The sequence below is a fragment of the Archocentrus centrarchus genome, chromosome 1 (genome assembly GCF_007364275.1).
Source record: "Archocentrus centrarchus isolate MPI-CPG fArcCen1 chromosome 1, fArcCen1, whole genome shotgun sequence".
Classification (NCBI taxonomy): Eukaryota; Metazoa; Chordata; class Actinopteri; order Cichliformes; family Cichlidae; genus Archocentrus; species Archocentrus centrarchus.
In genome coordinates this window covers 31805784-31828244 of record NC_044346.1, presented here as the reverse complement: position 1 = coordinate 31828244, position 22461 = coordinate 31805784, and the positions used below count along the sequence as shown (strand labels likewise).

The following is a 22461-nucleotide window of genomic DNA, read 5'->3' as shown; positions in this document are numbered from 1 at the left end:
TAAGGAAGAGATGACTGCAACATCGGTGGAGAGGATATGAAAGTAGACACTCTGGGTGTATTTAAAATTGGTACTGCTGATTTGGATAAGCCCATCAATCACAGTTTTTGTTTGTTTTGATATTTTTGTTTTGTTTGTTTGATTTTTACAAAATTACACTCTGCTGATGAACCTCATCCTGCTCACTCTTCCTTCTTTATGGCTCTTCTGAAACGTCAGCAACACAGTTTATAGAACATCTTTATCACTCAACTGATTTAACTCGTGGCCTTGAGAACACACTTGAGTTAGGATAGGTGTGGCATAGAAAAGTACAAAGCCACCAACAGCCAATGAGGCACCTACCAGGATTGGCCACGTGAACATGTGGTTTTAGGCCAATCATTGCTTCTGGCAAACGGAGGGGTGTGTCCAATAGATGACCCCACGCAACACCGTAATTGCTCCATAAACTGAAGTAGTGCAACTAAGGCCCCTCCCCCAAAAGTGTGCTCAGTTTTTCTTGTATAGGTCTACTTCTAAAGACTTCAAAAAAAAACTTTTAAATGTAGACGTAAGTGATTTTTTTGGGTTTGTTTGTTTCATATTTTCCGACTGCATACTTATCCTTTTTAAAATATTGCCTGTCATATATTTTTATGATGACGCTGATTAAATCAATGAGTTGAAGCACATCAGATGAGAAATAAAGTTGTTCTATATATGAAGTGTTGCTGAAGTTGGAACCTGGTCGGACTTTCTCCGCTCCGCCTCCACTTGGCTGCAGGTGAAGTTGGCTTGGCTCTCATTGCATCCTGTGGCAGTAAAATAATGCATCATAATCTGAACAGGTGACACCCTCTTAAACACTGTTTCAACACTTTTTAAAAACAAGTAGTCCGAGCCTAACCCGTACATCATATTTCAGTAATTTAATGATTTTCGCTTTTGCATAGCAACTGTGTGATTTTATTCAGTTTCATCCTCTCTATTGTTACTATGCCCATATAGAAAATATATTAACACTTTCATTAAACTATTAATTGAAAACAGATACATCATGCACACTATATGCACAATTATAATAAATGTGAGTGGTGAGCTCCATAAGAACACTGAGGACAGATAAGGACTGATAATGTGTAAGATTATTGCTTTGATTTCAAACTTAAAGCTATCACTCATTATAGGATAAGAGTGATTACAGAAAGTGTGTGATACTTTACAACATTTACGAGTTATTCCATTTGTTCCACGTCTGCACTCCCAGTCTTTCTGTCTCTCTCTAGTGTGTAACACATGCAATAGAGAAATATTGTAATAGTCATAATTTGAGAAAAGAAGTCATCAAATTTTAAAATTGCAGCTATGTTGTGCATATTTGCTGCTTTCTTCTTGTCGTTAGACAACAACATTCGATACCTTTGTATGCTTAGTATAAAAAATAAAATTTCACATTTCACACGAGTCAAGTCAATTTGCAGTAACACATTCTGCTCAGTCTGCTCAGTCATTATTTTAGAAAATGTGGGTTTGGGGCAGGTATCTTCGGGTCACTGCTATTTGAACCTCGGACCACTGTCGAACCCCAGAAAACTCGCCCCCGCTGTCTGCGAGCTGCGTTTGTGCAGAGTGCTCCAAGCAAGTGGGAAATCTGCCTTCTGTCTGTGTCCACCAGTGTTTAGATTACATTATCAAACATGTGCATGGACTGCATGATGTTCTCATCCTGGACAAAGAAAGAAAAGGGCAGCAGTTAAATATTTTTCAAAAGCTGCGGAAATGTAGTTGCTCTTTAAAAGTTTAAAAGTTAGATAGAAATATGAATTACCTTCTGGCACGTCTCCAAGAACTCATCAATTGTGACCACTCCATCTTTGTTCTTGTCCATTTTCTGGAAAAAAAATGCAACAAGAAAAATAAAAAGGCAACAAATGTTACAAATGTTTTATTTAGTTTGAGAGTTAAAGCTGCCCTGTGTTTTTTCTTTTAAACAGAATATTTTTGTTCACATTCTTTTTTAACTTGGATGAGTCCTTTAGGCCAAAATAATGCCTTTTCCACACATTTGTAAAATGATTTAAAACCTGCATTGTTTATGTTCATGTTTGCAAGCTAGTAGGATTTTCATGGAAATGTTGAAAACTTCCAGGAGGAACATCCTTGCACCAGAGGACACCAAAAAGCCAGGGATTTGCCTAAAAAGCTGTGTTCTATAGTATCTTTAATGGGTACATTAAGTAGCCCAAACATCATAGTCTCTTGCCTTACAGCACACAGACAGCACATCAGTTGGTGCAAAGTCCACTCAGCTTTGTTGCTTTTAAAGAATCAGTCCACACTTCAAATGAGCTCAGAAAAATCAGAGGAAGCAGTGAAAGTTAGTGAATTAGCAGTGGGCTGCCACCTCAAGTCATCACTAAATGATGAACGTGTGTGTAATCTACAGGAGGCTGTAACATGGCATCATATGGTATGGTTAGACCTGAGTTCAACTTTTGATACTATGGCTCACAGGCAGTGGGTGTGCCTGGATCAGCTTTAGTCTGGTTTAAATCTTATGTCACAGACAGAAGTTTTTTCTGTTCCTATTAATAATTTTTTTGTTGGAAAAGGCTGTCTCGTCACGTGGTGTTCCACAGGGATCTGTTTTGGAACCTATGCTGTTTAGCCTGTAAATTTTGCCTCCTGAACAGATCATTGTTCATTTTAAAAGCACAATATAGAAATAAAACATGTTTTTAGTGAATACATTTTAAAGTAAAGCAAAGCAAACAGAAACATTGTAGTACGCAGATGTTCGCTCTCTAACAGAGCTGGCTCTTTGATCCCGACCTCCATGATGCTCATGGGGACAACAGTGTCTTGCATGGCAGATCCAGCCACATATTTAAAAATAATAATAATAATAATAATAAAGCATTTTACCCATGAATTCCATTTAATTTTCTGACTCACTTTGAGTTGAGTGTTGGAGATGTGAGGTGCACTGATCTGACTATTTGTGAGCTTTACCTGGAAGAAGCTGTCAACATGCTCTTTTGGAGCACTCTCTTTCATGTGGGGGTAAGTATACTTCCCCATCATGTCATAGATGGAGTACATTATTTCTGTCATCTCCTGAAAGTACAAAGAGAAGGATAAGAAATGAAAAAGGCTGCCAAAATAATAAAAAACAGACTGCAAGAGGTTCATTTACCTCTCTGGTGATGCAGCCGTCCTTGTTGATGTCATACAGATTAAAGGCCCAGTTGAGTTTATCACTCATGGAGCCTCTTAAAATGATGGACAGGCTTATAACAAAGTCCTACAGCAGGGAAAGAAAACAGAAGCACTCAAGGACTGAGATCGGCAAGTTGTTATTAATACTGAGTCAAAAGTGAAGAGCACAACAGAGGAAAGAGAAAACCTTGCAGTATGTGCTGTACTGATACCATGTTATATTTCAGTGCTGTCCCTGTTTCAGTTCAAAGTCTGGATAATCATGTGGTACTGACACCCACAGACTTTCACTAACAGAGTGAAGTCATTTTAAAAAGTAATGAGATTTATGTGTACCGAGCTCCAGAAGAAAGCTTTATGTGTCTTTCATCAAAATACTAAGGAAAAATACAATCAGCATAGACGAAGAAAAGGATAGTAAAGAAGATGAAAAGAAAAGGGAAAATATCATTCCAAATGGCAGAGACTGAAGGGAGGCTTTGAGATGTGCATCTCACCTCAAAGCTGACCGATCCACTGTTGTGTGTGTCAAAGGCTTCAAACAAGAAATGTGCATACATACTTGAATCTGCAAAAAAAAAAAAAAAAGAATATATATATATATATATATATCTATATCTATATCTATATCTATATCTATATCTATCTATCTATCTATCTATCTATATATATATATATATATATATATATATATATATATATATATATATATATATATATATATATATATATATAGATATAGATATAGATATAGATATAGATATATATCTATATATATCAAGTTACTGTAACTGTGCAGCTGATCCATCAATGATTTTGTGTGATGATAGCCTAAACTGACATGTGGACGTGTAATTTGTAAATGTGCATCAACTCAATTAAGGGGTAACAGAGTTTTGAATTGTGCTGCCCAGTTGTTGGTTGTATATCACATTTTGAAAGCTGTGAAAACATCTAAACGCAATTTATCTATTCACAAATTTTATCAGTAGCAATATACAGAAAGATGATGTCATTGCCAATCAGACGGTTTCCAGATGGTACTGCATGGCGGATCAAACACTGATGGTACTTTTCTGCATTTATAATTCCACTGGCTGAAATGCAGGCCCAAACCACGAAAGAGCCTCCACCGTGCCTGTTATCTTTGGCATTTTTCATAGATTGAACTAAAGAAATGGAAACAAATTATGTGTTTTTGTGGCAGGCTGCTAGTAACAAAGTGCCTTAAGATACAATTTAAAATAGGTTCTTTGCTAAGCTATCTGTTATGTGTAGACAAAACACTGGTTCATCCTTTGAGTTAGGTGTCTTATTATGCTTGAATTAAGCACAGGTTGGTGTTAGGTGGCTTACAAACAAAAAAATATTCCTCTGAAAATGGTCAGGTATACAAAGACTGGACTGAAAATTAGTGGGCGAAAAAAACAGCCAATGTCCAAAGAGAAACTTTGAAAGCCCTTCAGAAAGCCTGGAGAACTATTGCTCAAGATCATGTTAAAAAAGATTTCGATGAAAGTCTGGCTCATTGGAAGCAAATTATGTAAAAAATTGAGGGTTAGCTTAAGACTTTTGCACAGTAGTGTATATAATTTGGCCTTGATTTTAAAGATGAAACATTTATTCTCAGGAATGTGCATGTTAATTGTCACCTTCATAGTAAAGCAAAGCTGAAAGTGGATTGCAAAGCTGTAGCATCTTGTGGCATATTTGAATGGAATGCACTTAATCAGTTATCTCCAGATGTGAACACGCTGAAGACAGATGACACAAATTATTTCCTTATACAGAACTCCTTGGAAGAAACAAAATAAAATTCAAACCATGGGATAAAATGAAGTCAATCTGACTAACCTCCCTGAGGGAAGAACTGGGAATAGATGCTTTTAAAAGTCTCCTCGTTCACCGCACCACTCGGGCACTCCTGCAGAAATCATAAAATTATCCTGTGGACAAAAAAACCCCTCACACATGCTTTCCTATGCACATAAATAGTATAATATTTAGTCCCATCATATATTTATTGCTTTCAAGTATTGCACATTCATTGCAAGAGGAATAATCAATCCTTTCCAGGAAACTTTGACTGACGTTTTTGAATCCCCGGTAGAGGACCTGCAGCTCTTTCTTGCTGAATTTGGTCTGCTGTACAAGAAGGTCAAGGCCCTCAGGTCTGTAACACACTGTCAACAGTTCACCATCTTCAGATATACTCCCTGCATTAAGGAATGAAGACAGAAAGGAAACTGTTACTCCTTGAAACGCACCAGTGTCCTTGAAATGCTGTAAACGTAAGGGATGAAAAGGAAAAGAGACTAAAAGGGTAAAAGGAAATGTGTTTAATTTAATTGATGTGAGTCGTGACAAAGTGTGTGTCCTAACACTTGCTTTGATTAATTGACGAGCTGGAGCCAGAGCGACAGCAGGGCAGCAGTTTGAGGAAGCGCTGCTTTAAGGTCTTTTTATTGGGTTTGGATGGAGGATTACCTGGAAACAACCAATTAGACCAGAGATTAGAGGCAGACAGAGTGGCCCACAAAGTGAACACTGTGCTAAATAGATAAAACAGTGGGCAAAGTAAACTCAAATGCTTAGAATCACTTCTCTGGCAATTTGGTGCAAGAAAATTAGTTTGCTGGCCTGGCTTTAACTCTCTGTGACCCCGCAGACTAGAGCAAGTCTGAGTTCCTCTGAGATACAGAAATCAGCCGATTCTCTGTAATCTGAGATTTTTAAAATGAATTCTGTAATTCGAACACCGAGCTGCAAGCATAGCCAACTGTGTGATGAGCATCTAAATACTGAATGGCATTGCTATCATAATGTTAGGAAGGTTCACTGCACGGGTTTAGCATGTTAGCACACTAACTTTTGCTAATTGGTACAAAAAGTGAAATAGCTGGTAGGAATATTGGACAAATTCAGATTTTGATGGTGGTGTTAGAGTTAGAGTTATGCTGGCCACCCCTAAAGGGAGCAGCTGAAAGAAGAAGAAAACATATCAGGACTCCTCAATTATTGATCAAGTAGCATGTTCACATTCAATTATTCATTTGACAGAATATTCAAACTTGTATGACTAACTGACCCTGAACCATCTCTTAGTTATTCTGCTTGGGGATCTCATATGGTCCCCAAGTAGCCTAGGTGCACTGAGATGCACCTATGATGCACTGAAAACATCTCCGTTCCCTTCTTTTCACTCCTAATGCATTTATATGGCACTTTTTACATATCATTAACTTTGTTTCTTCTCTCTCCTCTTGTTTATTTGTTGCACTCTTTGTCCTCTCTCTCTCTCTGTTTGCACCTGCTGCTGTCTCTAGTTTGGAGGCTGCATGTTCCTGATCTGCAATATAAAGTTCACTGAGATTACTAATGTTGAGATGTTGAACTGAATTGTTAAAGAGCCTTGATTGTGTTCAGCTTGTAAAGGTATCTTGTTTTGTAGTCTCTCTTTTAAAAAAACAGACAAGGACAAACAGAAAGTGGACAGAGGTGATGGACAAAGCTATTCTGACATGTATTTCTTTTGCTGTGCTCACTGCTTTTTTCCTGCCTTCTGCTCTTTTCTTTCTTTTCTCCCCCCCCCCAACAACAGCTTTCTAAACTTGAGCTTTTTTTCTCAGCATCCTTTTCTTAGATCCATCCCCTCTGCTCTTTATCTAGGTTACTAAAATGGACTAATCTACTGGTAAGTACTGCTGTGGTGCTATGAAAACAGCCATTTAGATCCAGCTGTAATTTAAAACATTACTAATTACCTACAGGATTAAAGAAGTGTGTAAACATTTCTTGTAAATGATTAATGGTCTAAAAATAACTGAAACAGTATAAAATTTTCAACTTTATGTCCAAATCCAGAAAACAAAAATCTGCCCCCAGGGGGCAGTGTTGGATTTGAGATTGTAAAAGGCCTCCAGGTAAGATACAGTAAAAGGTGAACAAATGTGGCTACAGCAGTGTACAAGGAGCAACAGTGAGTCTGGCTTGAGACCAGAGCAGACCCAAGAACTACAGCCATTTACCCAATCCTGTTAATCCATACACTATAAAAGAGGACATTAATAATTGGGTGATTTGATGATGATAGAAAAGCAAGTAAAAGGGTATAATCTGTAAAACTTTCATTCACAGTAAAGAGTAACCTGCCAACCCACAAGCATCAGTCCCTGTTAGCGGATGCTGCATATCAGAACTTTTAAAAACTATAATTTGCTTTGCACATGCAAAATAAACAAGGTATAAATCAAAGTTAAAAAAAAAACATGATAATAAAATGCACAGTGAAACTTATGCTTTTTTGGCCTGTCACAGCAACCTTTTGTCTCCTTTAAGAGATTACTGTAGCTCCCAGGGTGGCAGTAACCTTTCAGTGCACTTATCATGAACATCAGCGATGCTGAGGATATATCAATCAAACTATCGTACAGCAGCTGCATGACCATGGAAAAACAAACAAAGCTTTATACAGCACTTCACATGCATGCACGCACGCACACATACACACACACACACACACACACACGCGGCATCAAAAACACCTCAGGTTTGTGATGGAAGGGGGATAAATTGTAAATAATAAAAAAGCACAAAATAAATTGTCAAAAAATGTAAAAGCTCCTGTTCTCAGGGCATTTCAGGTTGACAGGATTGTTTTATGCGCACACAAGACTGGAGTTGTTCTTGCAAAAATACAGCTACTAAATGAGCTGAAGCCCCCTTTGTGCTGCTTTTATGAGTTCATAGGCTCATAAACATTAGCTGGACATTGTGTTCTGATTTGATTTATTCACACAGTTATAACAGGAGCAAAAGCAACTAAGCATAGCTGATTAATTATTAAGCAATTGTTTACCACTCCCATATGTGTTAGAAATGAGCACTGCGTGTCTGCAGGGGGTCGATGGAGTTATTGATGAATAATACTCAACAGTTATTTCAGCTGATGTTGACATTTCAGAGTACCCATCCGCTGTTTGTTAGTTCAAGAGACCCTCGTGGGTGACTTTGATTGCGTAAATCAATTTGAATAAATGCAGCCCTCTGAGGCAGCTTAATGCTCATTTCCCCACTGTTATAACTACCTTTGCGGTCTCTTTCACCCACTGTTATAACTGCATTTAAAACCTCTTTGAGCCATCATTGTAACTATTTAAAGCCTCTTTCATCCACTGTTTCAAAAAATTCATGCGAAAGTGTTTAAACCACACGGGGGAGAAAAGTGAGATGCACAGAAAGAATTCTGAAGAAGTTTTGAAGATTACTTTTTAAAGTACAACTTCTCAAGAAGTTATGCTCATAAAGGGTCGATAATTTTCTCAGAAACCTTGAGCAGATTTTAAAGCTTCTGATGTGGGCCTGATGATTGGGCTTTTGATGAGCTGGATCAGAGAGAGCACAAAAAAAAAAAAAAGTTGAAGTGGTTGAAAATATTGACATTGGAATAAAATTTAATCGTGAAGTGAAAGGCTTAAATCTTCAAAAGCAGATTCTGATGATTTAATTCATAATAAATGTTTTTTTTTCTTTCATCAATTTCATGCACATTTCATGGAAAAACGGACAAATCCTATGAGACAATACAAAAGCTATGACCTGATCATTACTAGTTATTAGTTACCAAACCTTCTCCCCCAAAGTTAATCTTTTACCTATTTTTAAATATCTTTTACAGTGCAAAAGATTAGTTAATCTCTAAAGTAAAAATAATAATTGGTAAAAAAAAAAGGGAGTTAAACCAACTACTGTGTGTCATTTAGCTGTAAGCATATCGTGTTGACTTTGGGAGGACATGACAGCTTAAGGAGGGTCACACAGTGCTAAATGAACATTTGTATGCTGCCAGGGGCAACAGCTCCTATATTTACAATAATCCTCCAGAAGAACACAGTTCATATTATAGATGCACATTTCATGAAAAAGCATGGACGCACGCAAACATATTTGAATTTGCACACTCGGGCTAAAATTATGAGCTTTGCAGAGATTATATCAGTGGTTTTATCTCATGTAACTGTTTGTGTGTCTGTAGATGGTTTTGTGTCATATTTTGTTGCACTGGGTGGTGGGTGAATATTTGAGTATTGTACAAAAATATATTTGTTTGAAATATTGCCACTTTTTCCATTCAAACACACAAGCACAAAAAAAAAAAAAACAAGTGTTCAATTATATTGAGGAAGTGGTGACTGACTCATTTATTTAGGATCATAATTTAAAAAATAAACATCATATTGCATTCAATAAGCATCAGTTTTTCTGCTCTACAGAAACTGGTGACAGAATCCATAAATTCATCAGGAAAACCGTTCCTGAGCTCATGGATTAAGGGAGCTAAAGGTTCATTTTCCCCATAGACTTCTATATAACCAGATGTCAGTGCGCAACCAAAGCAGTCGCCCCCTTCTGGCCAAATAATGCAGGTTTTAAGGCACTATCATAATGGCATAAAGACTTTCACACCAAGAAGTTAGTTCCATCTTTTAGTTTAGGGATGAAAAAAGTGAAGCCAAGCTATTTCAGTCACTCCCTGGTGGCCGGCTGCAGTATAGGTCATAAAACCTGCCTGCTCCATGTTAGTGGATAGGATGTGGGTTGTAGCTTCCAGCTGAAGAAAACGTAAGCCTGAACTGATGGTCTCTGTCCTTTATTCGTCAGCTTATATTACATACAGACCAACGTAAGAGCTGAATGAATGAAGAATAAACAACAAAGGCATAGTACATTAAACTATTAGCAACAAAATGTAACAAATATCGTATGACAAACTGAAACAATTGACACATATGATGCATATAATTTTACCTTGTTGCCATCTCTCAGCTGAAGCTAAACTCCTTGTTTACTCTCCCGATTTCTCCTTACTTTGTTTGCCTCTCCTGTCAATCCTTTAGCTTACACTGCTGTTTGCTACGCCTTTCATTACCTTTCGACATCACATGTGAAGAGTTCTTTCCTTTTCAAAATAAAACATCCGTCTTTACAGGAAACGACTGAACAGCTAGAATAACAAATACATATTGCAAACCTTATAACGTTTAAGACATTATGCACTGGGGTCATTTACACTCCCACCAAATTATTTAGTGTTTGTACACAACTTCTCAAACACAAATGATTTCCTCATGAGAACAACCATTTTCATAACACTACATACACTGTAGACATTCTTTGACTTAGGAACTTTCCAGTATGAGAACCAGCTTGTGAACAGGACGTTCCACAACAGACATTTTGTTTATGCGCTTACCTCTTTTGTTTAGATATCTATCACCTACTACCATTTTGACTTTCCTTACGAGTCCATCCCTATCTGATACAGTCTCTGACACTCTTCCAAGTCTCCATGAAGATCTTGACTGCATTTCCTTAGTGTCCATCACTATGTCACCCACTTGAAGGTTTCTCTTGGGTGCATGCCATCGCTGTCTGATCATGATGTTGTGGAGATACTCTTTTCTCCAACGGCTCCAAAACTGTTCTGCCAAGTACTGCACTTGGCGCCATCGTTTTCTTCCATACAAGTCCTCTCTGACAAATTTGCCAGGAGGAGGTAATGCAACATTCGCTTTCATGGTGATGAGATGGTTAGGGGTTAGTGGTTCCAAGCTATTTGGATCATTCAGATTGTCTGTTGTAAGAGGACGACTGTTTACGATTGTCATAGCTTCATACAATAGAGTCCTTAGAGAAGCATCATTGAGCCTACCAGGAGTGAGTGAAAGCGTGGAGTTGAGAACACTTTTTACAGTCCTTATCTGTCGCTCCCATACTCCACCAGCATGACTAGCATGAGGTGCATTAAAGGCAAAATCACATTGGTATTCTGCAAGGAAGGTTACCACTCTCTTAGTGTCGACTTCCTGTAGAGCTGCATTCAGTTCATTTTTGGCACCTACAAAATTGGTTCCCTGGTCACACTTAATTTGTCTGACTGAGCCTCGCAGTGCAATAAAGCAACGCAGACCGTTGATGAGAGCATCAGTTGACATATCGTCTAGCATCTCAATGTGGATGGCACGAGAGCTGAAACATGTAAAGAGCACTCCGTATCTTTTTTGTTCCTTACGTCCCTGTTTAGTCGTGAATGGGCCAAAACAATCCATGCCACAATAGCTGAAGGGTGGCGAGGGCTCTACCCGTTCTCTAGGAAGATCACTCATTCTCTGTCCTTCCACAGGTCTCCTCAGTTTCCGACAGATCACACACTGGCGAATGTAGAGTGAAACAGCTTGACTCATTTTTGGGATCCAATAGCCATTGGCCCGAATTTCATTGATAGTAAAGCCTCTGCCCTGGTGTTTGATCCTTTCATGATGGTGAGCTATTATCAGCTTTGTGACGTGATGCTCTCTGGGGATGATTGTTGGATGCTTAAATGAACTAGGAAGGGCTGACCACCGCAGTCTTCCTCCCACCTTGAGCACGTCATCTCTGTCCAAAAGGACATCGAGATGGTATAGCTTATTGCTTCTTGGTAAAGGATTTCCTTTGCTTAGTGTCATCATTTCTTCCTGGTATGCTTGTCTTTGTAGGTCTCTAATGATCACAAGTTCTGCATCTTGTCGCTCACTTACAGTGGAGTGTGCATCTGATTTGTCCTGTAGGAGTCGTCGTCTGAGACGTGCCACCGCGCTAACAGCATGAGACCAGGATGAAAATCTTACCAGGCGATTAGCAAGACTCCAACACTCCATACCCTTTGTTTGCAACGTTTGAGCTTTCTTAACTTCTGGGTCTCCGATTGGGAGTTCCATGCTTTCCTTTGCTGGAGGGCATATTACCCTTTGCCACAGGAACTTGGGACCCATGAGCCATCTGGATGATAGCAGTTCCTTTATTGTTGTTCCCCTGGATGCATTGTCTGCAGGGTTTTCACTGGTGGGGACATAAAACCAGTGCTGCGGACTTGTGCTATTGCGTATCTTTTGCACCCTGTTTGCAACAAAGGTGTGAAAACGCCTTGCTTCGTTGTTTATGTATCCTAAAACAACTTTAGAGTCTGTCCAGAAGAACTCTTCCACATTGTCATAAGTCAGCTCTTCTCTGAACAGGTTACTCACTGTGACTGAGACAGCTGCTGCTGTCAATTCCAGCCTTGGGATGGTGGTGATCTTTGAAGGAGACACACGAGATTTTCCCATGATGAAGGCACAATGAGCATCTCCCTTCTCATTCAAAAATCTCAGGTAGGAGCACTGCCCATACCCAGTGGTGCTTGCATCTGAAAAATGATGCAGTTCCCTTTTCACCACCTGCCCAAAGTTTTCAGGCATGTAACATCTGGCTATCCTTACTTTCTCCAGATTGACAAGGTCCATCCTCCATTGCTCCCACTGTGGTTTCAAATGTTGGGGTAGTGGGTCATCCCATCCTGTGCCTTGACGGCACATCTCTTGCAAAATTATTTTTCCACTGAGAAGATAGGGGGCGATAAATCCTAGTGGGTCATATATGGATGCTACAGTGGATAATATCCCACGCCGTGTAGCAGGTTGGTCCTTCTGTGCAATGCTGAATGTGAAGCAGTCCTTTTTTATGCACCAGTGAATACCTAATGCTCTCTCTGTTTGTGTTTCACTAAAGGCAAGATCCTTTGTTCTTACATTTGTTGCTCGTTCCGATGCTGGTAAGCTGTTTAAGACAGAACTGTCGTTTGACGCAAACTTGTGAAGCCTGAGTCCACCTTTAGCACACAGTTCACGTGCCTCCTGTGCCAGCTGCATGCCCTCGTCCACTGTCTGCACACTCGTGACTCCATCATCTACATAAAAGTCTCTGGCTATGAACTGAGAACCTAGTGGATACACAAGGCTGTTCTCTTTGGCTAGGTGTTTTAGCCCATAGTTTGCACATCCTGGGGAGGATGCAGCACCAAAGAGATGTACTGTCATCCTGTATTCTTGTGGCTGTGCGCTTAGGTCTCCATTTTTCCACCACAAAAAGCGGAGGTAGTTGCGATCACTATTTTGGACCTGAAATTGATGGTACATTTTCTCTATGTCACACGTTAATGCTGTTTGATACTGTCTGAAGCGTAAAAGGACACCAGTTAGATTATTTAGCATGTCTGGTCCGGACAGAAGGTGCTCATTAAGACTGGTTCCTTTATACTTAGCTGAGCAGTCAAACACGACACGCAAGTTTTCAGGTTTCTTTGGGTGATAAATACCATGGTGTGGTATGTACCACTTTTCACCAGAAAGTCCATCATCCTGCACTTCTTCTGCCTCACCTCTCTTGATGATGTCATTCATGTACTTGACGTAATCAATCTTGTATTTTTCATCTCGGGAGAATTTCCTTTTGAGGTGGTTGAGTCGGATCTCTGCGAGTTGTCTGTTGTCAGGCATGTATGGTCTTTCCTTAAAGGGTAATGGCATTTCATAATGCCCCGTCTCATTTTTTCTTATGGCGTCTCTGAGTTTGTCAAGGAAAATGAGTTCTGCTTGAGACACTGTTTTATCATTTCCATTGACTTCCCTGAAATCACTTTCTAATGCACATATTGCATCCAAGGGAGTCATAGGAGGGATCTCCTTTATGGCAACACGATGGCAGAGGCTGTTCATCATGTCTGTCTCAAAGTGCGGAGCTAGACCACCAACTATGCTCCACCCCAAATCTGTTTGAACAGCATAGGGCTCATTTTCTTTGCCGAGTATCACTTGTCTGGGTGCCAGTGCTCTGGGGCAGTTGTAGCCTATCAGGAGTCCTACTTCACAACTGAGGAGTGGTGGGATTTTGTCTATGATTGGTGATAGGTGACTCCAGCGTTTTACCGTTTCCTGGGTTGGTATGTGTTCACGATTGGCAGGTATATGATCCTTTGTGTATGCAGGAGGCAGTTGAATGTGCGTTGCAGAGCTGTAGCCTCTCACACGGATGCCAGCCACCCTTTCACTGTTTATAATTACGTTTTCTCCCATCATAGTGGTTAGTTTCAGTTTCACTGGACATGCACCCACTTGAAGCTCATGACACAGTTCTTGATCAATGAAAGCAGTGTCGCTTTGAGTGTCTAATAAGGCATAGACAAGTTTTTCGTTATATGGGTTTGCATTAGATGACACCCACACTGGCACAATCATTGAAGTACTGGCAGTCTGTCCATCTCTAGCAACATTGAGTGACACAGCAGTGGTTATCTCTGATATATTGCTTTGTGATGCATTTTCTACACTCACGTGCCTTTCTCCCTTTGTGTCTTTGATGTAACCGTCATCATGAAGGCAGGTAGGGTGCCTTTTCAAACAAGTGTCACATGTGAGGCGGCATCGACAGTCCCTTGCACTGTGGCCTTGCTTCAAACAGCCATAACACAGCTTATTGTCCTTCACATATGTCCTTTTCTCTGCTAGTGACCGTTTCATAAAGTGTGGACACTTGTGGAGTGGATGTGAGTTTTGGCACAGTGTGCATGGTGAGCCCCAGTTGGATCTGGTTAGTGTCTCGTCGCAGTGTTCATGTGTTTTGGTGTTAAAGACACTTGCCTTGTTTCTTTTTGTGTCCTTCAGGTTCCCTCTATCACTGCGTGACTCGGATGAATGGAGAGCAGAGATGGACGTGACTGGGTTGCAGGCAATTTCTGCTTCCAGCAACAGAAATGCAGCAAAGTCACTGAGACTGGGAAACTCTTTGCCTTCCATTAAGGCCTTTGTAACATGGCGGTTCCATCTGGCAGCTGCCCAGTCAGGAAGTTTTTGTGTCAGTTTTTGATTTTCCTCACAGTCGTTCAGTATTTCCAAACCTTTTACATGAGGCATGGCTAGCAGGCAGGCATTTACAAAGTCGGCAAAGTTCCTTAATCCCTCAGGATCTTTGGATTGTAACTTTGGCCAGTTGGATAGCTTCTCTCTAAATGCTCTTTGAATAACAAATGCCTGACCATATCGTTGATTAAGTTTTTTCCAGGCATCTTGGTAAGCTTCTTCATCATTTCTAAAGAAGGTGCCTTCCAGGCACTTGCGAGCGGGGCCAGTGACATATTTTTTCAAGTAATAAAGTTTATCAGCAGTAGAAATACCCTTTTGGTCTATCAGTGACATAAAGGAGGTTTTCCATTCAATAAAATGGATTGGCTCGCCACTGAATACTGTTGGTTCTGGCATGGGAAGTCTGCTCAGTGTTATACTGTCCTGGACGGCTTGTGCTAGTTGAGCAACTGCAGGAGATGCAGATGACGTGGATATGTTAGGTGAGTGTGATGCAGAAGGCTGAGGGACAGAATCTGGGCTCCTCTGCTCACCTTTGACTGACTGGACATCACTAATTTGCAGTATTTCTCTGTCATAAGCTTCCAATCTCGCTCGAGCTGCTTCCACTTCCCTTTCAGCTTGCAGACGCTCCAATTCGGATTTTTGGATTTCAAGTTCTCTCTTGTGTTGCTCTTCTAAAGCCTTTATCTTTTCTCTTTGCTTTCTTTCCTCTGGCGCGATGTTGTATTCAGCTTCTTTTGCTGCCAGTTCTGCTGCTGCATCAGCCCGTTTTGATGCGATATATGAAGCTGAGGAGTGATGTGTGTTACTGGATTGTGCTGCAGTGGAACCATAAATGGAGAGCGCATAGTCACGATCTAGCAGCTCGCGTAAACGACATCTTTCATATTCAGCATCAAAATCTCCATCAACACCAGTTAGTCTCTTATATATGATTTTGATGATGTCACTAGTTACAGCTTCGCATGCATCAATTTTTTGTCTCAAATTGACTGTTGGAGCTACATGACCTCTTATGTCAGTGTAGAGTTTCATTATGTCATCCTTTCCCTTTTCTAAAATGTCTGCAAGTGATGACAGGTGTTCTTCAGTTGTGTCTGATTTTAGTTTTTCTCTTGCTTCACGTACTTGTATTTTCCACTGTTCATATAAGGTGATGAGTCTTTTTTGTTTTTTACTTACTTCTTCTGTTTGATAAGCAAGCATTTTTTCTGTTGGTATTCTGGTGTGTTCAGAGCGGCGAGGTTCATCTGTAGTGCTTTGGACTTGAGACTGTAGATCTGCCAGCATTTTCTCTTTAGAGTCAATTGTTTCTTTTATTTCTTGCCTTGTTTTTTCAGTTGCATTTTGAAGCAGGTCTTTGTGATCTTGAATTTCCCTTTGTAAACAAACAATCTGTTCATTAATGTCCTCAGGACTCACAGATGAAGCTTGTGTGTTGTCCATTTTCCGTGTAGCCTCTTTTTTCCTTTATCGCCTTTGTTTTCAGACCACTTGCTGCCACCTACTGGCCATCATAGTCGTGCACCTTGAGATCTTTTCACTCCGTCAAGTGGCGTGCGTCGGGTGGTCAAGCTCTTACTGTAGCTTCCAGCTGAAGAAAACGTAAGCCTGAACTGATGGTCTCTGTCCTTTATTCGTCAGCTTATATTACATACAGACCAACGTAAGAGCTGAATGAATGAAGAATAAACAACAAAGGCATAGTACATTAAACTATTAGCAACAAAATGTAACAAATATCGTATGACAAACTGAAACAATTGACACATATGATGCATATAATTTTACCTTGTTGCCATCTCTCAGCTGAAGCTAAACTCCTTGTTTACTCTCCCGATTTCTCCTTACTTTGTTTGCCTCTCCTGTCAATCCTTTAGCTTACACTGCTGTTTGCTACGCCTTTCATTACCTTTCGACATCACATGTGAAGAGTTCTTTCCTTTTCAAAATAAAACATCCGTCTTTACAGGAAACGACTGAACAGCTAGAATAACAAATACATATTGCAAACCTTATAACGTTTAAGACATTATGCACTGGGGTCATTTACATGGGTAAAACAAAAACATTAAAGTACATTAAAGTACAAATCCCATGATTTCTGTGATTTAAGGTATTTTTATTAGGATAATGTAGATTCTGGAGTTCATTATTCTGATAAGGTTGGTTTAAATTAGTTCTTTGAGGCTATAAAACTGGATGTGTTGTCATGGCTGACAGCAGTGACTGGCAGCTGCAAAAGAAGCTGCAAACTATGAATGTTTGTCCATCTTTATGGTCAATTTATCGTTACAACACTGACGAGGATATTAGTCCTAAATTATGACTAAGTTTGAGACAGAAACGTGAGATCTCCTTATCAACACCTCCAAATGTCATTCATAAACATGCAGAAAGTCATGAAAACTGCTCCTGGCCTAGAAATGATCTGGTGAATAACCCATTTTCGGTCTGAATGTACTGACAAGCAGATTATAATATCTTCATTAGTGAGCTTTAGTTGTGACTTGGCGCCATATAAATAAAATTGAATTGGATTGAAAAAAGGATACTGAGCCATGAAGTTTTGCAGATGTGTTCTTTAGTGTTCAAAGATGTGCAACCCAATGTTCATATTCCTGCATGTTTAGTACCCTTTGAACATGTTGGGTGTGTTTATCTGAAGTGGGCAATAAACAATTTCAGGCTGCTAATGATGATATATATGATAATATGTACTAATAATATGCAGCCTCTTTCTCATGCCTGATTGGCTTAGCCTAATCACGTGATTATTTTGTGCTGTTATTGATTATACCTACTTGACCATTATTGACTTAAATAGAGAAAGTGGGGATTATCCATATCTAGCAACTGACCTAGGTCATTGAGCAACTGGCAGTAGCTAGATAATGAAAAACTGAGGAATCCAAAATCCCAGCCAGTCTATTTATAGTAACATCAGTTCTAGGCTGCAGTCTTATTGATTAACCTGTGATACCAACTTCTGACTGGCTGAGCATTGTCTAACATGTTGGTCAGGGATGACTCATGGCCATAAGTAGTACAGACTAAGACTCATCATTGACCAGCATTAAAGCCATACCTGCTGCTCAGCATTGTTGCTCAAATATAAACAACATGGTTGCATTATGTATTAGTGATGTTACACATAATGCGTTGATATCAACAGATTACGTTATGGGTGCATTATGTAGTAATGTTCCTTTACGCACGTGTATAAAATGATGTGAATATCTTGCAAGTATGCATTATATCTGGCCTATTGTTATATATTAGATAAATAGAAAGACATTATGTAGTACACACTCTTGTACAAGAGTGTAGCATATACTTCCTCTAATTTGCTTACTGGATGTAGTTACCAAATGTATTTGCAGAAATGTTAAAGATAATCACAGAATGCTTCTCTCTTACAGCAAAGGTTTAAGGCAAGGCCTCACAATTAGGGCAAAATAGTTTTGAAGAAGGTAATAAGTTACAATAATCTTTACTATTGGTTCATGCATGTACAACACTTTATGCTGTGGCTCAGAAGGTAGAGCAGGTCATCTACTAATCAGAAGGTTGGTGGTTCGATTCCTGGCTGCTCCAATCTGTATGCCAAAGTATCCTTGGGCAAGATACTGAACCCCAAGTTGCTTTCTGATGCAACCGTCAGAGTATGAATGTGTTAGCTAGAGAGAAAGAAAGCACTTAGCTGTATAAGGAAGTGCTTGGGTGTGAATGGGTAAATGCAAATGTGTTGTATAAAGTGCTTTGAGTGCTCAGCTAGAGTAGAAAAGCACTATATAAGAACTAGTCCATTTCCCATTTAGTCCATGTATTTGAGTTCCAGTTCCTTTTGGGTATTTACGAGGTGCCAGATTTCCTGCCTTGATTTCCTTTTAGATAGATAGATACTTTACTGATCCTGAAGGATCCATAGTGAGTTTGATTCTTTGTTATATTTTGAACCTTTGGTTTCTATGTTTACTCTATTCCAGTCTACTGAAGCGTTTTAGTTGAGTGCTTCTTTGCTTTTCATTTTCTGTCTCGAGTTTATTATTCTAGCCGCTCCTGTGTTCCTTCTATATGGGATGAGTTTAGTTCTTCGTGTTTGTTATTGTCCTCGCTGTGTCTCGTTCTGTGCTCATGCCTCAGTCACTTTGTGTTCCCTCTTTCGGTTCATCTTGTGAATTGTTAATATTCTTATTTGTGGTAATCTCCTTTGGATACTTCCTGTTCAGATGTGTCTCGTTCCCCTCCTGTGTCTAATGCCCAATCACTCCTCTTATTCGATGAATAGCCCTGCCTTTCCTGTAGTAATTTTTGGATGATCTGTTCTGCCACTTTTTTGTTTGCCTTCTCGTGAGTTTTCCAGGTTTCTGGTCTTCATGCCTCATTGTGTTTGTAGTTTAAGCCTCTTGGATTTGCTGCCTTTTGCTTTCCTTTTGCTGCCTTTTGGATCTCATTATCAGCTTTGAATAAAGCTCTCCTTTTGCTTCATTACTTTGAGCCCTGGTCTGCATGTGGGTCCACTTTTTGAAGGGAACTCTGGCACATCCATCTAATCTGTTTTCTTAACAGCTTATCTAATCCAGGGTCATGGGGGCGCTGGAGCCTATCTGACTTAGGATGAGAGGTTGGGCACACAGAGGACAGGTCGCAAGTCCATCATAGCAGGCTGCTTCCAAGAGCTTCATATGAAATCTAGGCAGATTTACCAAACCATCAACTCAATCTTTAAAAAGTGTTTTTCTTTGACATCATGGTTTAACTGTACCACAGCAGCAGCCAGTCAGTACCTCTGTAATAAGTGTAGTGCACAAAGTAATGCGTATCTATAATGCATGAACCAAAAAGTAAACATGGGAATTACAGCAACTTTACAGTAGAACAGCTGGACATAAAGACCATTTAGCATTCAGCGTGAATGTTTTTCTATGCATATTAATAGAATCTTCCAATAGGCATATGCTGCTGTTCTGCTGTTAGACAGGAACCATGGAGATGAAAAGTAGAGGCTTCAGGCTCTGCTTCACTCTTTAATAAAACAGTTTGTTTGTGTCTTCTAAACACCTCCTAAAGCCTCGGTGTTCATGCACCTGTTTACTGTTTGCTTAACCTGCTACTGAATGGATATCACACCTGTTATTATGCCAGCAACAACTATCAGCTATGAAATCAGCTGTCATCTGTATAACATCCATCCCATACAGCAGTTCAGAAACGTCCTGAAAACTAAACGCTGCTGCTATGTGTGTCATATTAAAGCGGTTATTTTTACACATTTATGTAGTTATTTTTAAAGGAAAACACTATTTTGGGAAGCTGTCAGAAAAATGACAGACCAGCCTGCCAAAGCAAAGAGAGGCCTGTGTGTGTGATCTCTAAAGAGGATTGTGTTTGTAAGCGCTTGTGAGAAAAATAAAGCAGTGAAACGTCTAAAAGAGAGAGGAGCCTCCTTGATCTAATTAGGCTACAAACACTCACACTGTTAGATGTAATTTTAGGTGACGAGAGCCTGTTTTTCTAATATCTTTCTGTTCTCTTGCTTTTCACCGCTAGGCCTATGACCAGCATAATTATTCATACTAAAGTAAATCCACATTGAGCTGTTTATCATTATAACTAATCATTAGCATTACTGTGTCGATATAAAGTTGTCTTTGTCAATCTTTGTCAAGCACATTAGGTTTGATTTTTTTTTTTCTTGCAAATGAACGTGTTTGTTCATTTCCACAGATTCAGCTAATCTGAGAAGAATCATGTCGATGTGATGTAACAAAATAATGGCAGATGTTTGAGGAACAAAATCATCGAAGCATTATGCCAATTTTTTTAATAGCAGGGGGGAAAGTGCCCAGATAAAAGCAGCCCAACATGACAGTGATGTCTTCTGACTGCTTCTTTAGAAAACTGGAAAGAAGAAAAAGCATTCATAACTGAAAACCTAAAGAAAAATATGTGGCCGTTACTGAATTTCTGAAGTGATTAATAATAATTCCTGATTAATTTTCTGTCCTCAGTTAAATTGATAAATTATCAGTAGCACTGGACCACAGAGGGACTGTTTTCAGATAGATTTACAGCTATTGGCTCAAATAATACCACTATTGCTATCATTTACCCATCTATTATTTCACATACAGTCCTTATTTAGATGTAAAGTAAACACTAACTTCTGTAAGCAGTGGTGGCTTTAGATCCGAAGTGTGTTTATTGATTACAATGAAACTAATTTTCTTCTTGCAGAGCCATTCCTCTGGCACCATTTTTACCTTTTATTATTATTCTAGTTCCAACCCACAAATACTAAAGATATGATGGCGACCTGACATTTTTAGATCTATTAGTCTGTGCTCTTATTCATATTAAAAAACGGGCAGATAATGTAAACTTCATTTCAAAGTAAAATACCTGTAAGATCAGACTAAATAATTAATCGAATTGTGCTGCTGTTTGGGGGAGCTGTAGGGCTGGGAGTTCACGTGAACACACACACACACACACACACACTTATTGGGTGATTGTGGTTTATTAAAAGTTCTATAGTCATATCGAATATAGAATATCAGTGACTCGAAGTCTTCAATCAAACCAAAACTTTCATCAGTGCAGTGAATGCGCACTCTGTGGAGATTTAAGCCAGACCAGCAAACAGCACAAATCACTAAAAAAAAAAAAAAAATTTATTTATAAAAAACTTACATGACGAAACCCCTACCTGTGAGTGGGTCATAAGATCTGTCCAGCTCTCTGGAGTCTGACAAACTCTGATCCTGACTCGTGGATTTCATTTTTCTCTCCCTCTCAGTTCTTATCAAATCACCAAGCTGATCCTGCGGGATCTGTGCGCGTCCGAGCCGCAGTTTATCTACGACTTCTGCGCCTTGACTCCCGTTTGCATGTCACTTCTCTGCGAGCATTAGTCAGTGCGGGCTGCGAGCAGATGAACGACGGGGATGCAAAAGTCCGGCAAAGCTCCTATATGTCTGTTTCCATGCACTCCAAACTAAAACTCTCTCCTCTTCCCGCTTAGCGGCGCAGCATCCACAGTTTTGAGGGTTCAAATGGGTTTGAAGTTCAAATGTACTGCTGACTTTAATTTTCTGCTAAACATCCAAAGTCTGCCTGGCAGCTGCAGCATGCACATGTGTCCACGCAGAGACGCGAACAGAGAACGAGAGAGAGACGCAAACTATCAAAGCTGGGAGGACTGATGAAGCAAGAGGGGGAGTGGCATACCCACTAATCTATGCCTGACTCTCTGATGGATGGTCTCACCTTGGACTTGAGCCGCTCGGCAGCCTAATACTTGCGGATCAATATCCTGTCAGCTTCACGTCCTTGAGTTGGCTGAGCAGAGTTAAAGGATGACTCACTCATATTTCATCAAGGTCGTGATTAGAAAAAAAAAAAATTTGAATATTATATCCATAAATAGGCACCATGTAAGCCGGATGGAGAAGGAGGACTCCCCGGTCGGTTTACGGGATAAACTTTAACATTTCAGCAAAATGTTCCCCATCAGAAACTTCTCTTTAAAGTACTC

At 39.7% G+C, this 22461-nt stretch overlaps 2 protein-coding genes across 3 annotated transcripts; both read right to left on the bottom strand.

Annotated features, from left to right (window-relative positions):
- Positions 1–896: 896 nt before the first annotated feature.
- On the bottom strand, positions 897–22067 carry LOC115781540 (Kv channel-interacting protein 2-like). 2 transcript variants are annotated; one of them, XM_030731253.1, is made up of 9 exons: positions 21618–22067; positions 5590–5688; positions 5293–5417; positions 5056–5125; positions 3699–3769; positions 3179–3286; positions 2995–3099; positions 1811–1873; positions 897–1708 (listed from the first exon to the last, which is right to left on the bottom strand). In XM_030731253.1, the coding sequence occupies exons 1-9, from the start codon at positions 21646–21648 to the stop codon at positions 1661–1663; spliced, it is 720 nt and encodes a 239-aa protein (XP_030587113.1). In that variant the 5' UTR covers positions 21649–22067; the 3' UTR covers positions 897–1660. The 2 variants fall into 2 exon arrangements, with proteins under 2 accessions (XP_030587113.1, XP_030587103.1); XM_030731243.1 differs by having other exon boundaries at positions 21634–22067.
- LOC115781534 (uncharacterized) lies at positions 9799–11727 on the bottom strand. Its single transcript, XM_030731231.1, has 2 exons — positions 10009–11727; positions 9799–9890 (listed from the first exon to the last, which is right to left on the bottom strand). Exon 1 carries the CDS (start codon positions 11709–11711, stop codon positions 10380–10382), a length of 1332 nt encoding a protein of 443 aa, XP_030587091.1. The 5' UTR covers positions 11712–11727; the 3' UTR covers positions 9799–9890; positions 10009–10379.
- Positions 22068–22461: the final 394 nt, after the last annotated feature.